Here is a 12,892-nt window from a genome sequence, read left to right on the forward strand (position 1 = left end):
TTAAGACACAGTCCCTCCAACCCCCAGGATTCTAGCTTAGCCAGTCGATAGAGAAGCTCAATGATCTGCGTTTTTACTGAACTTCTGAAGTGACTCTGGCACAGAGCTACGCTGGCGACACTTTGAGAATACCACCTCCAGGACAGGGAAGTGAAAGAGATGGCGTTCACCTCTGACCTGCAAGACACGCAAATTCAAGTTTTAGACAGACCCAAGTTTGTTTACATAAAAAGCAAACTGAGCAAACTGAGCCCTTTGGGCACACATTTCAAAGAAGAAAAAGAATCATACTGAAAATATTTATGATTTAATCAGTGTCAAAATATAGATATGGGGGAAAAAACATTCGTAATCAATATGTGCTCTTTTCTACTTCAGGTACCAGAAAGGGAAAGCATAAACTTTAGGATTTCATTGTCTCTTGGTAAAACAAAAAAAATCCCACCTAGAAGTGACCCAGCAGTTCAAAGGACTCTAAGCTTCCAAAGATTCCCAGGTAGCAGAGCTGGCTTGTACCAGTAGACCAGGAAAGAATGCGTTCGTTGTTGGTACTGACCCACTTAATTTAGTGTGGAACCTAGAGTCTTGCCTGATTTGATTTCGTTTCTCTTCTCATCAGGGAAACTATTCACTAGGCATATAACGGCTTGAAAAGAAAACATGCCATTTTAACTTGATGTTCATTTGCACCCATCATACATGCCTCAGAAACTTTGCCCCACTTCCTCATAATCCCTCTCCAAGGCTGCCAGATCTTCCCTGGCCTCCAAGAACTCTGCTTCTTCCATGCCTTCTCTGAGGTACCAGTGCAGAAATGCTCTCTTGGCATACATGAGGTCAAACTTGTGGTCCAGGCGGGCCCAGGCCTCCACGATTGCTGTGGTGTTGCTCAGCATGCAGACGGCCCGGTGGACTTTGGCCAGGTCCCCACCTGGCATCACCGTGGGCGGCCGATTGTTGATGCCCACCTTGAAACCAGTTGGACACCAATCTACAAACTGAACAGAGTGCCTCGACTTCGTGGCTGCGATTGCTGCATTCACTTCCTTAGGGACCACGTCGCCTCTGTAGAGTAGGCAGCAGGCCATGTACTTCCCAAGCCGAGGATCGCACTTGACCAGCTGGTTGGAGGACTCAAAGCAGGCGGTGGTGATGTCTGACACGGAGAACTGCTCACGGTAGGCTTTGTCAGCAGAGACGACGGGGGCGAAGGCTGTCATGGGGAAATGTATTCTCGGATAAGGTACTAGGTTGGTCTGGAATTCAATTAGGTCCACATTCAAGGGCCCTTCAAACCGGAGGGAGGCAGTGATGGAAGATACTGCCTGAACCATCAATCTATTGATGCTGGCATAAGAGGGGCGTTCAACACCGAGTTTACGTTGGCATATATCATAGATGGCCTCGTTGTCCACTATGAAGGTACAGTCCGTGTGCTCTGTGGTGGAGTGGGTGGTGAGGACACAGTTATAAGGCTCTACCACAGCAGTGGAGATCCTGGGGGCTGGGTAGACCGAGAACTCCAGCTTAGTCTTTCTGCTGTATTCTCCTGTGAGCCTCTCCATTAAGAGAGATGTAAACCCTGAACCAGTGCCTCCTCCAAAGCTTCGGAAAATCAAAAATCCCTGAAGTCCACCACACTGTTCTGCCTGAGAAAAGTAAATGAGATGTGAGAATTAAGCTGAATAAATCCAGAAGCAGTGAAGTGGACTGTAATGGTAGGATACAACAGGTTTCCCCAAAACAAAAACTTTCAGAAAGGACTCCTTTGCCATTGTTAACTCCACAACAAACATAGCTACTTCGAAATACTCTCAAGGGGACTTACGGAGTAGGCAAAGCACTTCAGAGCTTTATTATAAGCAGAGCATAAATATCCACCTGTTTTTCACTGACCTCTGTGCACTTACCTGTATGTGGTCGCAAGCAAGGCCTTTATCCATAACAAAGAAAACGACAAAACACTGAAGCAAAATAACATCCCCGCCCCCCCCTCCCCCGCCCGTCTATGCTCCATCTGGCATGCTGGTGTAAAAGGCGTTGTAGTAGCTAACAAATATGCCAAATACCAAAACCCTTACTCAGCAAAGGGTCTCCAGACTCGGGCCCCTAAAGAGGAATTAACTGGCAGTGAATAGAGTCACGCATCTCCAGACAGGGAGTGCCTCTTGCTAACTTCATAAACATCAGTTACTCTTGGAAAATGACACGTTACTCTTGGAAAGTGACAAGTTTTAGAGTGCTATGGGAGTCTCTGATAACAAGATGAACCCTGCGTTAGGAGAAGCAGGGATGATCGGGTGATCAGGGGACCCCCAGTAAGTGTACAGGTCCCTATCCCCCTTCCTACTAACAAGGGGAAATCAAAGCCAAGATGAGGGGCCCTCCCCAGTTCTGAGCACCCAGGCCAATGACCAGGGAGACGGTGGCGATGGTGACAGCAGATAATGCTTGTGAGTTCTGCTGCAGGACCCCACATGCCCCAGGCACAGCCTACTCGGAGGCGAGGGGGAGCCACTTGCCAGCTTCCGGGTCCTCTCCAGCACGAGGTCGATGACCTTCGACCCCACAGAGTAACGGCCTCGCGCATAGTTGTTGGCAGCATCCTCCTTTCCGCTAAGGAGCTGCTCAGGGTGGAAGAGTGAACGGCGCTGGCCCGTCCGGATCCCATCTGCAGAGAGTGAAAGGAGGTCGGTGCGCTCAGTACAATTCAGCCGTCGACCTGCTGCTATTCCTCCGGGGGCCTCCCTGCACGTGACCGCCATGCTTTCTCTCAATGTTGTGGTCCAGGAATGGAATTTAGATAGTGCTGAATTAGCCTGTCTTAGTCCAGGAAAAGTGGAATTTTTTACATAGACATGGAAAGTATGTTTTTCTACCACACACCCCTTATTAGTTTCCCAGGGCTGCCATAGCCAATGACAACAAATATCGTGGCTTAAAACAATAGGAATTTATTTCCTAACAGCTCCAGAGGCCAGAAGTCTAACACCAAGGCGTTGGTAGGCTTGGTTCCTGCTGGAGGCCCCAGGGAGCATCTGATCCAAACATCTCTCCTGGCACCTGGTGACTCACAATTCTTAGCTCTCCCTGGCTTCTAGCTATCCCCTTCCAATCTCTACCTCTGGCATACAAGCCTTTTCCCCTGTGTGGGTATCTGTGCTCTCTCCTCTGATAAGGACACAATTCTTTAGCATTAGGGCCCACCCTAATCCAGGAGGACCTCATTTTAACTAACTACATTGACAAAGACATTGTTTCCAAATAAAGTCACATTCTGGGGTTGCAGATGGATATGAATTTAGGGGGACACGCTTCAACCCACTGCCCACCCTAGGACACATTGGCATTTCGAGACAACTATTTTTATCTACAAATAGCCAACTGTATGCTGCAAAAGCACACAGAAAGGCATATCCAGGGTGCGGTGGCTCACACCTATAATCCCAGCACTTTGGAAGGCTGAGGCAGGTGGATCACCTGAGGTCAGGAGCTCGAGACCAGCCTGGCCAACATGGTGAAACTCTATCTCTACTAAAAATACAGAAAATTAGACAGGCGTGGTGGTGGTCACCTGTAATCCCAGCTACTCGGGAGACTGAGGCAGGAGAATCACTTGAACCCAGGAGGTTGCAGCGAGCCGAGATCATGCCACTGCACTCCAACCTAGACAACAAGAGTGAAATTCTGTCTCAAAAAAAGTAAAATAAAATAAAATAAATGTAAAAATTAAAGGTATATCCATCTTTTAAATCTGCTTTAAAAGAGGATTTAACAGGCAAGGCACGGCAAACTCAAATGCCCACACGACCCAAACGCCGAGTGCATAAATGCATGACGCAGGACAATTGGCGTTAAGATGTTGGCAGTATCCAATACAACTGAGGGCAACCCATGCCAGGTCTCATTGCCTTTTAAAACCCTGGGCAGCATGCCCTACTCCCCCACCTTAGAATTCCTCAAATAGCATTATTCCTGATGATTAAGCAGCAGTGTTTCAGGCCTAAGTAGGCTTTGGGACTGCTGCCCTGGTTACTGTGGGATACTGCATTGCTTAGTAGTTAAATGCATGTTTCAAGAATCAGTTTCCTGGGTTCCTATCTTGCCTCCCTCACTAAGCTAGAGAGAAGTTACTTAGTCAATGATTTTAGCTCATAAATAAGGATTATAACAAGATCTACCCCATTGAGCTGTTACGAGAACATAGGGCACAACGCACGGCCCATATAACAACAGCAATTATAAGTAACAATGATAGAACTGGCTTCATGACATGCATTTATGCAGATTTACCTCATTATACACCACCAGCCTTGGCAGCAGATAGCTGAGCCAGTCCTAGGAGCTCACAGCCTAAGGAGAGATGCATTGTGTTTCTGTTTAATAAGAGCACAATTGTTTTTCAATTCACCGTGCCTTCCTGTGGGTGACCAAGAATTTCTAAACTCCAATTTGGCAACCTCTCAAATAATATTTATTAAAATTGAGTTTAAATAACTTTTAACTAGCTTACACACAAACCTCCCCCAGAGCTAGGATGTTTAAAAGATGTATTTATAAACAAGATATAAGTGAATGTGTCATTCTGGGTGGACTATTTTTCTTCTCATCTGAAGCTGTAAGGCTGCATTCAGGCTAGGGAGGTAATTTACGGAAGCTTCCTTCTTCATGGCAATGTTGGGTCAGGATCTTGAGGGTCAATAGCTTCACAAATTACTTCCATAAAATCCATTATCTCAGGGCTTAGTGGTTGCAGCACCTGCCGTTCATCAGTAATCCATGCCATCCATTCTAACTTCCCGGGCACAGGTTGCTGAGGGGCTTTAGTACCCAGCATGGTGCCCTCAATCAACATCCTCAGAGACTTCAATGGTTTTTGAACAATTATTCGATGGCTCCTTAGCTTCCTTAACTACGGTGTCATTCTACTGCACTCCACTTCAATCATCCTCACTCAGAACTCTCCCACTGCCAAAATCCTAAACGTGCAAATTCCTTTCTCTGACCACAACTCCTCACTTTGCGCTAACTTCACCCTTGAGCCTGCCCCTGACCATCTTCCCAGCCTCGTCCCCTGCTTTGGGCTCCTGCTGACACTGATGCCTGGCCACACTGAACTCCTGGTTGCACTTGCGGGGCATTCCTTCATGACTGAATTTGCAGATGCTGTCCCCTCATGAGAAGGTGTGTGAGGCTGGGTGTGGTGGCTCATGCCTGGAATCCCAGCACTTTGGGAGGCCAAGGTGAGAGCATTGTTTGAGGTCAGGAGTTTGAAACTAGCCTGGGCAATATAGTGAGACCCTATCTCTATAAAAAACAAAAAATTGCCCTGGCACAGTGGCTCTCGCCTATTAATCCCAGCAGTCTGGGAGGCCGAGGCAGGTGGATTACTGGAGGTCAGGAGTTCCAGACCAACCTGGCCAACATGGTGAAACCCCGTCTCTACTAAAAATACAAAATTAGCAGGGCGTGCACCTGTAATCCCAGCTACTCGGGAGGCTGAGGCAGGAGAATCACTTGAACCCGGGAGGCGGAGGTTGCAGTGAGCAGCAATAATGCCATTGCACTCCAGCCTGGGCAAAAAGAGCAAAACTCTGTCTCAAAAAAATAAATTAAAAAAAAACTTATCCACATGTAGTGACATGTGCCTGTAGTCCAAGCTACTCAGGAGCCCAAAGTGGGAGGATTGCTTGAGCCCAGGAGTTCACTGAGCTATGATTATGCCACTGCACTCCAGTCTGGGTGACAGAGCGAGACCCAGTCTCTCGCTCTAAAAAACAAACAAACATATTTGATGACTCCCTAGTTATTCATTCCTTCCGCCTTGCAGAGCAAGCTTGTCCATCCCGCAGCCCCCAGGCTGCATGCCGCCCAGGATGGCCTTGAATGCGTTCCCACACAAATTGGTAAACGTTCTTAAAACATTATGAGATTGTTTTGCGATTATATGTGTGGCCCAGGATGATTATTCTTCTTCCAGTGTGTCTCAGGGAGGCCAAATTATTGGACACCCCTGTTGTAGAATGTCTATTAAGTTGTATCATGCACAATAAAATTAACTTTTTTAGGTCAAAAAATAGTCATACACTGGCAATTTTATATGGCTCAATTTCAACAGTATTGTTATAACTATTTATATTTTCTTCTTCACTAGATTAGGCTACTGTCCTGTTGAAAGACAACAGATTTAATAAGAAGGCAAACCTAGGACCAAACACAGCTCTACTCTAATAATTCAGTGATCTTAGGCAAGTTCCTTGACTTCCCCAAGATTTATAAAGTTCCTAGTCTATAAATTGAGGATGATAGTAGTGTCTCCTGACAGAGTGCTGAAAGAATTAGAGGAAAATACCTGTACAGGTCTCCTACTAGTAAACAATAGCTGCTGTGGACTAAATGACTGTGTCCCCCCAAAATTCATGCATTGAATCCCTAGTCCCCAATGTGATGGTATCTGGAGGTGAGTCTTTGTGAGTAAGTCGGCCGTAAGGGTAGGACTTCACTATGGGATTAGGGCCCATATAAGAAAAGATATATTTCTCTGCCATATGAGAATACAGTGAGAAGGTAGCCAGCCATCTGCAAGCTGGGAAGAGAGCCTTCACCCGAGGCTGACCACTGGGCACCCTGGTCTCAGACTTCCAGCCTCCAGAATTGTGAGAAATCAACAACTGTTGTGTAAGCCACCAAATCCGTGGTGTTCTGATACGGCAGTCCGAGCTGACTAAGACAGGCATCTTCACATCAAGGGCAAAAATCAGCATTTATTCCTCTTTGTACTCCCATCACCCAGCTGAAGTGTTTATGGGGTTGTATTCAATTCCTTCTTATCACGACCGTGAATTCATCAGCCTCTCCTTTTCTCCACCCCTCCCACTCTCTCAGTCAACAGCCGGCACCAAGGGACAGCAAAGTAAATGAATGACTTTCAAAGTGGATGCCCCAGTTCCCACTTGAGCCTTCCAAGCTGGTACCACATGGAGCACAGGGGAGCTGTCGCTTCTGAGCCCCACCCAAATTGTAGATTCATGAACAAACCAGCAAGTATTATTGCCTTAAACCACTAAATGTAGGGGAAGTTTATTACACACCAACAAATAATGGGATGCACAACATCAAACCCAAATCTACCCCACTCTCTAGCTTTTCTCTTACGTCAGTAAGAGCCCCTTCTCTCTCCTGTATTTTTCTAGCTCCATCTGAAGAGTTTTTGCATGACATACTACAAAGTGTATTGTTAGTAATTGCACTGTTTTTCCCATAACTAGAGTATATTTTTGGCCTCTTGTTCCTTTGGGATTCTTTTCAAATGTTCTACTCTTTTTAAGCAGCTATCAAAAAACTTTTTGATTCTTTGCCAGTGCCTTCTGGCAAATGGCTCTCGAACCCAGGAAAAGACTTAGTGTTCTGTTATGATACACATGTGGATCAATTAGCAGGTCTTAATTCATTTCATCACACAGGTAAAGAAGGCTAATCTAGGCCAAGTGTAGTGGCTTACACCTGTAATCCCAGCACTTTGGGAGGCTAAGGCAGGTGGGTCACTTGAGGTCAGGAGTTCAAGACCAGCCTGGCCAATATGGTGAAAGTCCATCTCTACTAAAAATACAAAAATTATCCAGGCATGGTGGTGTGTGCTTGTAATCCCAGCTACTGGGAGGCCGAGGCAGGAGAATTGCTTGAACCCAGGAGGCGGAGGTTGCAGTGAGCCAAGATGGCACCACTGCAGTCCCACCTGAGTGACTCCATCTTAAAATAAATAAGTTAATTAAATTAAATTAAAATTTTAAAAAGCTAATCTAGTCTTCCCTTTGGCTGTGTTTGTCATGTTAATCACCCATGGCCATTGAGTAAGCCTCTACGTTTGGGAATGGCCCCTGTGATTTCGTTCAGATAGACCAGTATAACCTGATAATCCCACTCACTTGATCTGAGTGTGGCTCCAGTTAAGTGCGCTAGAATGGAACATGTATTGTACCTATAACAGTTGGCTCCAAGTCCACGAAGAGTGCTCTAGGCACGTGCTTCCCAGCTCTTGTCTCACAGAAGAAGGTATCGAAAGATGCATTTGTGTGCTCCATTTTTGCATTTTCCAGCTGATCCGGTTGACTGTCGAGAACAACGCCATTTGGCTGGATTCCATGTTCCAGACAATAGAGTTCCCAGCAAGCGTCCCCAATCTGGATGCCAGCTTGACCGATGTGGATGGAAAGGCACTCCCTCTGAAATAAGTCATGGTGAGTTGGAACTGAGCAGGTGTTTAGACAACAGGAGATCTGTTACTCAGCACTTCTGGTTACAAATGACAGAAACCTAGCTAGCTTAAGGCCACGGAGGAATGTGTTATAAGGATAATCAAAAGTGTTTCATGGAAACCAAGACCCAGGGTCCAGCTAAGCTTCAGGGACAATTAAACCAGGGATTTAAATTCCATTAAAAAGTTTATTTTAACAACATAAATTAAGCACCTACTCTGTACTGGGCTAAGAATTGAATTAAGACAAATACACACACACACACACAAAAAAAAAGCAAATCAAAATACAACTCATTTCACTTTATTCTTTTAATATGGGTGAGATGTGTGTGTGTGTGTGTAATTATATATATATATCAGGTGGACTTGTCTAGAAAGAAAATTAGCTAGTTATTGAAAAGAAATAAAACCAAAATCAATATACAGTCTTGTCAGGTACTAAAACTCATTGCAGATAAATTTAAAATATTATCTTTACCATTCATATGCACTCTGAATAAGGATGGATACACTAAACTTAAAACTAGTGGGAAATTTTACAAGGCAAAATGCAATCGATTTAACAATTCCAAAATGTAAAAGTTTTATAACAAACATATAGAGATAAAAATGGATTTTATATACATCAACTTTCTAAAAAAAAAAAAAAAAACACTTAAGACATCCACTAGATAGGCAAATGATATAAACAAACAAATTACAAAGGAAAGACTCTAAAATGCAAAGATGTAGGCTGATGGCATTCACAGCATCATAATTCATAAGCAGGAAAACCAAAAACCAATCTATTTAATCTAACCATTTATATATTGTTGGGCATTTAAAGGATGATACATCAACACAATGGCATGTTATGCAACCCTTAAATGTTTACCCAAAAAAAAAGATGAATGACATGGGAAATGCTTATAACATATTAAGTAAAAAGCACATAAGATGCATAATTGTATATAGAGTATGATGTCAAATCTGTTCAAAAATAGGCACAAAAATCTAAAAGAAAATGCATCAAGATATTAAGTCTAGTAATACCTGGGTAGTGATTTTGTTTTCTTGTCTAAACTTTACTATTTCTTCCACCTTCATCAGCCTTCATATTCCCCCATCCCACTTCAAATCATCCTTTTTTTTTTTTTAAGGCAAACAACTATTCTGTCAAACAGACAATGACCTACTTTTTTTAAGAGAAGGAAAGAAAAAGCTAAATCCTAAGAAATCTAAGGTAATAGCAGTTGCTGATCTTAATATTGACGTGGTTTGATTGACAGTGGTGCTGAAACAAATCTATTTGGGGCGTCTTGGAGAGTGAGACCCCCATGTCTTCCGCATCATCAGGACCCTTTGAGCTGTTCAACTACATAAGCTGAGGAGAAACCCTGCCCTTGTTCATGGCTACACTGCCCCAAAGCCTGAGATTCAGCTACTGAAAGACCTCAGACCTCCTGTCAATCCCTCATCTGTGGTCTACACAGGGGTCCCCAACCCCCGGGCCACAGGCCAGTACCAGCCTGTGGCCTGTTAGGAACTGGACTTCACAGCAGGAGGTGAGCGGCAGGTGAGTGAGCATTACTGGCTGAGCTCTGCCTCCTGTCAGATCAGTGGCAGCATTAGACTCTCCTAGGGGCACTAACCCTATTGTGAACTGTGCACGCAAGGAATCTAGGCTGCAGGCTCCTTATGAGAATCTAACTAATGCCTGACAATCTGAGGTGGAACAGTTCCATCCAGAAACCATCCCCCACCACCGACTCCATGGAAAAATTGTGTTCCACAAAACTGGTTCCTGGTGCCAAAAAGGTTGAGGATCACTGGTCTACACAGACCACTAGTGAGAGGGAAGTAGGAAGAGGGCTCTGGTCGGCCACACCCCTGCAGTCTGACTTGGACTCTGCTCATGTTTAGTGGCATCAAACCTTTGTACTTTGTCTCTGTGATTCACAAGGCATAACACAGCCCTCTTTGCTTCATGACCAATTCAAGTTCACTATCTTAGTAGGGCTTCCTTCTCGTTTCTTTTCTGTGCAACTATCAGTCTCTCTAATTTAGAAAGCACTTCACTTAGGACATACTAACATTCCACCTCTCAAAACAGCACATTCTGTTATAAACAGGCTTTGGATACCCCTTATCAGGCTTCAGATAACCTTAATCTTATTCTTCTCCCCTTCTGTAGGACTTAAAGTGCTGTAAATATATTAGCTGCTGTAATCGGATCAAAACTTGGCTCCTTAAAGTTAAAATTTTTAAAGGAGAGGATGAATGTTCATTGTTTCTACATCATTAAAACCTCTTACTTCATAAAGTTCACATGTAGATTTCTCTGTCTTCTCCACTGGCTACCACCCAGTCCTTTTGTTATAGTGACAAGTAAAATTCAGGTGTACATGTAGTATTTGTTCATAATATTCACAATACAAATAATCACTAATATAAAAAAAAATTGTTCCTCTTCACGTGGTCTGTTCAAGGGACTCCGAAAGCAGAGTGATGCTTTTCTTTTTGAGCTCAGCATGAATAGCCTGGCCTACCAAGCATCCTTGGTCTTTGAAGAAGCTTAGCTTATAACATAACTCTGTCCAAGGGTGTAGAAGACTATCTTCACCTTATTCTTCTCTTAGCCTCTCCCTTTTTTCCAAATTCTCTATGAAAATATTAGTCACACTATAAAAGAGAAGACTATAAAATGCCCACTGAACGTCAGCACTGATAAGTCATAGCACATTATTAAACGCTGCTATAAGGATTATTTGAATTACTAGAAAAGCATAACTCTCAATTAAACTTTTAACTTTGAGATCTTTGTAGATTGATATGCAGTCATAAGAAATAACATAGGAAGATCCCTTGTATCCCTTACCCACTTCCCCAGTGGAAATATCTTGCAAAACCGTAATACAAAATCACACCCAGAATGTTGACAGTGATAGTCAGGATACAGAACATGCTATTATCACAAGTCTCTCTCATGTTGAAAGGCATAATTTTTAAAAGCAAAACAATTTAAAGTTTTTAAAATGTTGGACAGATAGACCAATGGGGTGAGAAATCAAAGATGAAGAAGCAGTTCGAAATGTTGCTTCCATTGAAGAATTAAAAATTCAAAGATACTGAAAAACTGACACAGAATAAAGGGGAAATGGATCTGAAAAGGTCATTCCAAAACAGAATTATTGTAAGTTATTCTATTCATTGTGGTGCCCAAAGAACTAACCTCAAGTGAGGGCAAAGAAGATGTCTGCGCACTTTACCCTACCAGGCATTTATGAGGTCAGCCATAGTCTGAAGTCCTCAGAAACTCTTAACAGCATAACGAAAAGTGAAGCAATTAATATCTACAGAAAAATCAGCACTCTGAGCCTAAAACAAAGGTGAAAACTAAAGGAAGGAGAGGTTTTTGCTTCAGTGCTTCAGTTAATGGCAGTAAGATACTACAAATCAACTGAGCTTTAACTTGAAAGAAGCAACGTTACAGAGGAATAGATTACAGCCTGTCCACACCTGCTCCCAACTCATCTACAGGGATATTGAAAGAAACAAATGTTTCTTTACAAATGTCTTCTCTTGCATTACAATTTTATTAAGAATTGTTTGCTGTGGGAAAAGGGCTAAATAAGATTAGTAAAATTTTCTACAGCAATGCATAGGCGTGTAGTCACTTACCATGCTGATGAGAACGTGCCCCTCCTGCCCTGTAGTAATGATTGAGGAGCCTCCCAGCTGAGCTTTATCACAGGGCCCAGAAATGACTCCACCTGAGGACTGGAGCGTTCTTCACTTAAAGCGGTACAGCTTCTTTTTAGTTTTCTAGTTATCTGGTCTCAGAGCAGCTGTGTTGGGCCTGAACAACCTGGGATAAAGTTTGTACACAACCACAGATGAACTACAGAGAGCTTATTCAAATCTGCGTCCAACTTATACCTATGTTGAAAAGAACATGTGTCTTTTAAAAATCACCCTTTGGGGTTAAGAATTTATTTAGCATTGGCAGAGAAAAGGAAAGAGTATGAGTAAAATTTGCTACCTTTTTCTATTGCATGAGTACTATATGAATATCTTCTTAAATAAATTTAAACAATCCCTGAATACATAGAGCAAACCAAGATAGTGTCCTTTTTACTTCTGTGTTCTATGCTTGTCTCTCAACCACTACCACATCCAAACATATGGGAATTTTCTGTTTTTATTATTATTGTCTTTTGAACTTTTATATTATTATACATAATATATACCTATGTTATTATTTTTTATTAATTGCACTAAGAGCAGGTAACACATCTTAACTGATTTCTCTCCTTATATATTTGCTAAAACTTCCTTTATATTCTACTATATGGTCAATTTTTGAAAATGTTCCGTGAGTGTTGAAAAGAATGTGCATTCTGCGTTTGTTGGATGCAATATTCTAGATAGACATATCATTCAGTCAATCAATCTATTAAGTCAAATGGATTTATTGTGTAGTCCAAATTTTCAGTATCAATTATTTCAAAAGATGTGTTAAAAATTTTCATTATAATTGTGAATTTGCCCATTATTTCTTTTTCTGTCAATTTTTGATATATTTTGAGGCTATGTTATGAAGAGCATATACATTTTAAACTTTATATGTTCAAAAACTTTAACAATTTTTTATTT

General features: G+C 42.7%; 1 protein-coding gene across 1 annotated transcript; it reads right to left on the minus strand.

Moving 5' to 3' along the window:
• Positions 1-290: 290 nt before the first annotated feature.
• Positions 291-11,956, minus strand: TUBAL3 (tubulin alpha like 3). Its single transcript, XM_045399494.3, has 4 exons — positions 11,918-11,956; positions 7,979-8,222; positions 2,519-2,671; positions 291-1,645 (listed from the first exon to the last, which is right to left on the minus strand). The coding sequence occupies exons 1-4, from the start codon at positions 11,918-11,920 to the stop codon at positions 705-707; spliced, it is 1,341 nt and encodes a 446-aa protein (XP_045255429.2). The 5' UTR covers positions 11,921-11,956; the 3' UTR covers positions 291-704.
• Positions 11,957-12,892: the final 936 nt, after the last annotated feature.

The sequence above is a fragment of the Macaca fascicularis genome, chromosome 9 (assembly GCF_037993035.2).
Source record: "Macaca fascicularis isolate 582-1 chromosome 9, T2T-MFA8v1.1".
NCBI classification, from domain to species: Eukaryota; Metazoa; Chordata; class Mammalia; order Primates; family Cercopithecidae; genus Macaca; species Macaca fascicularis.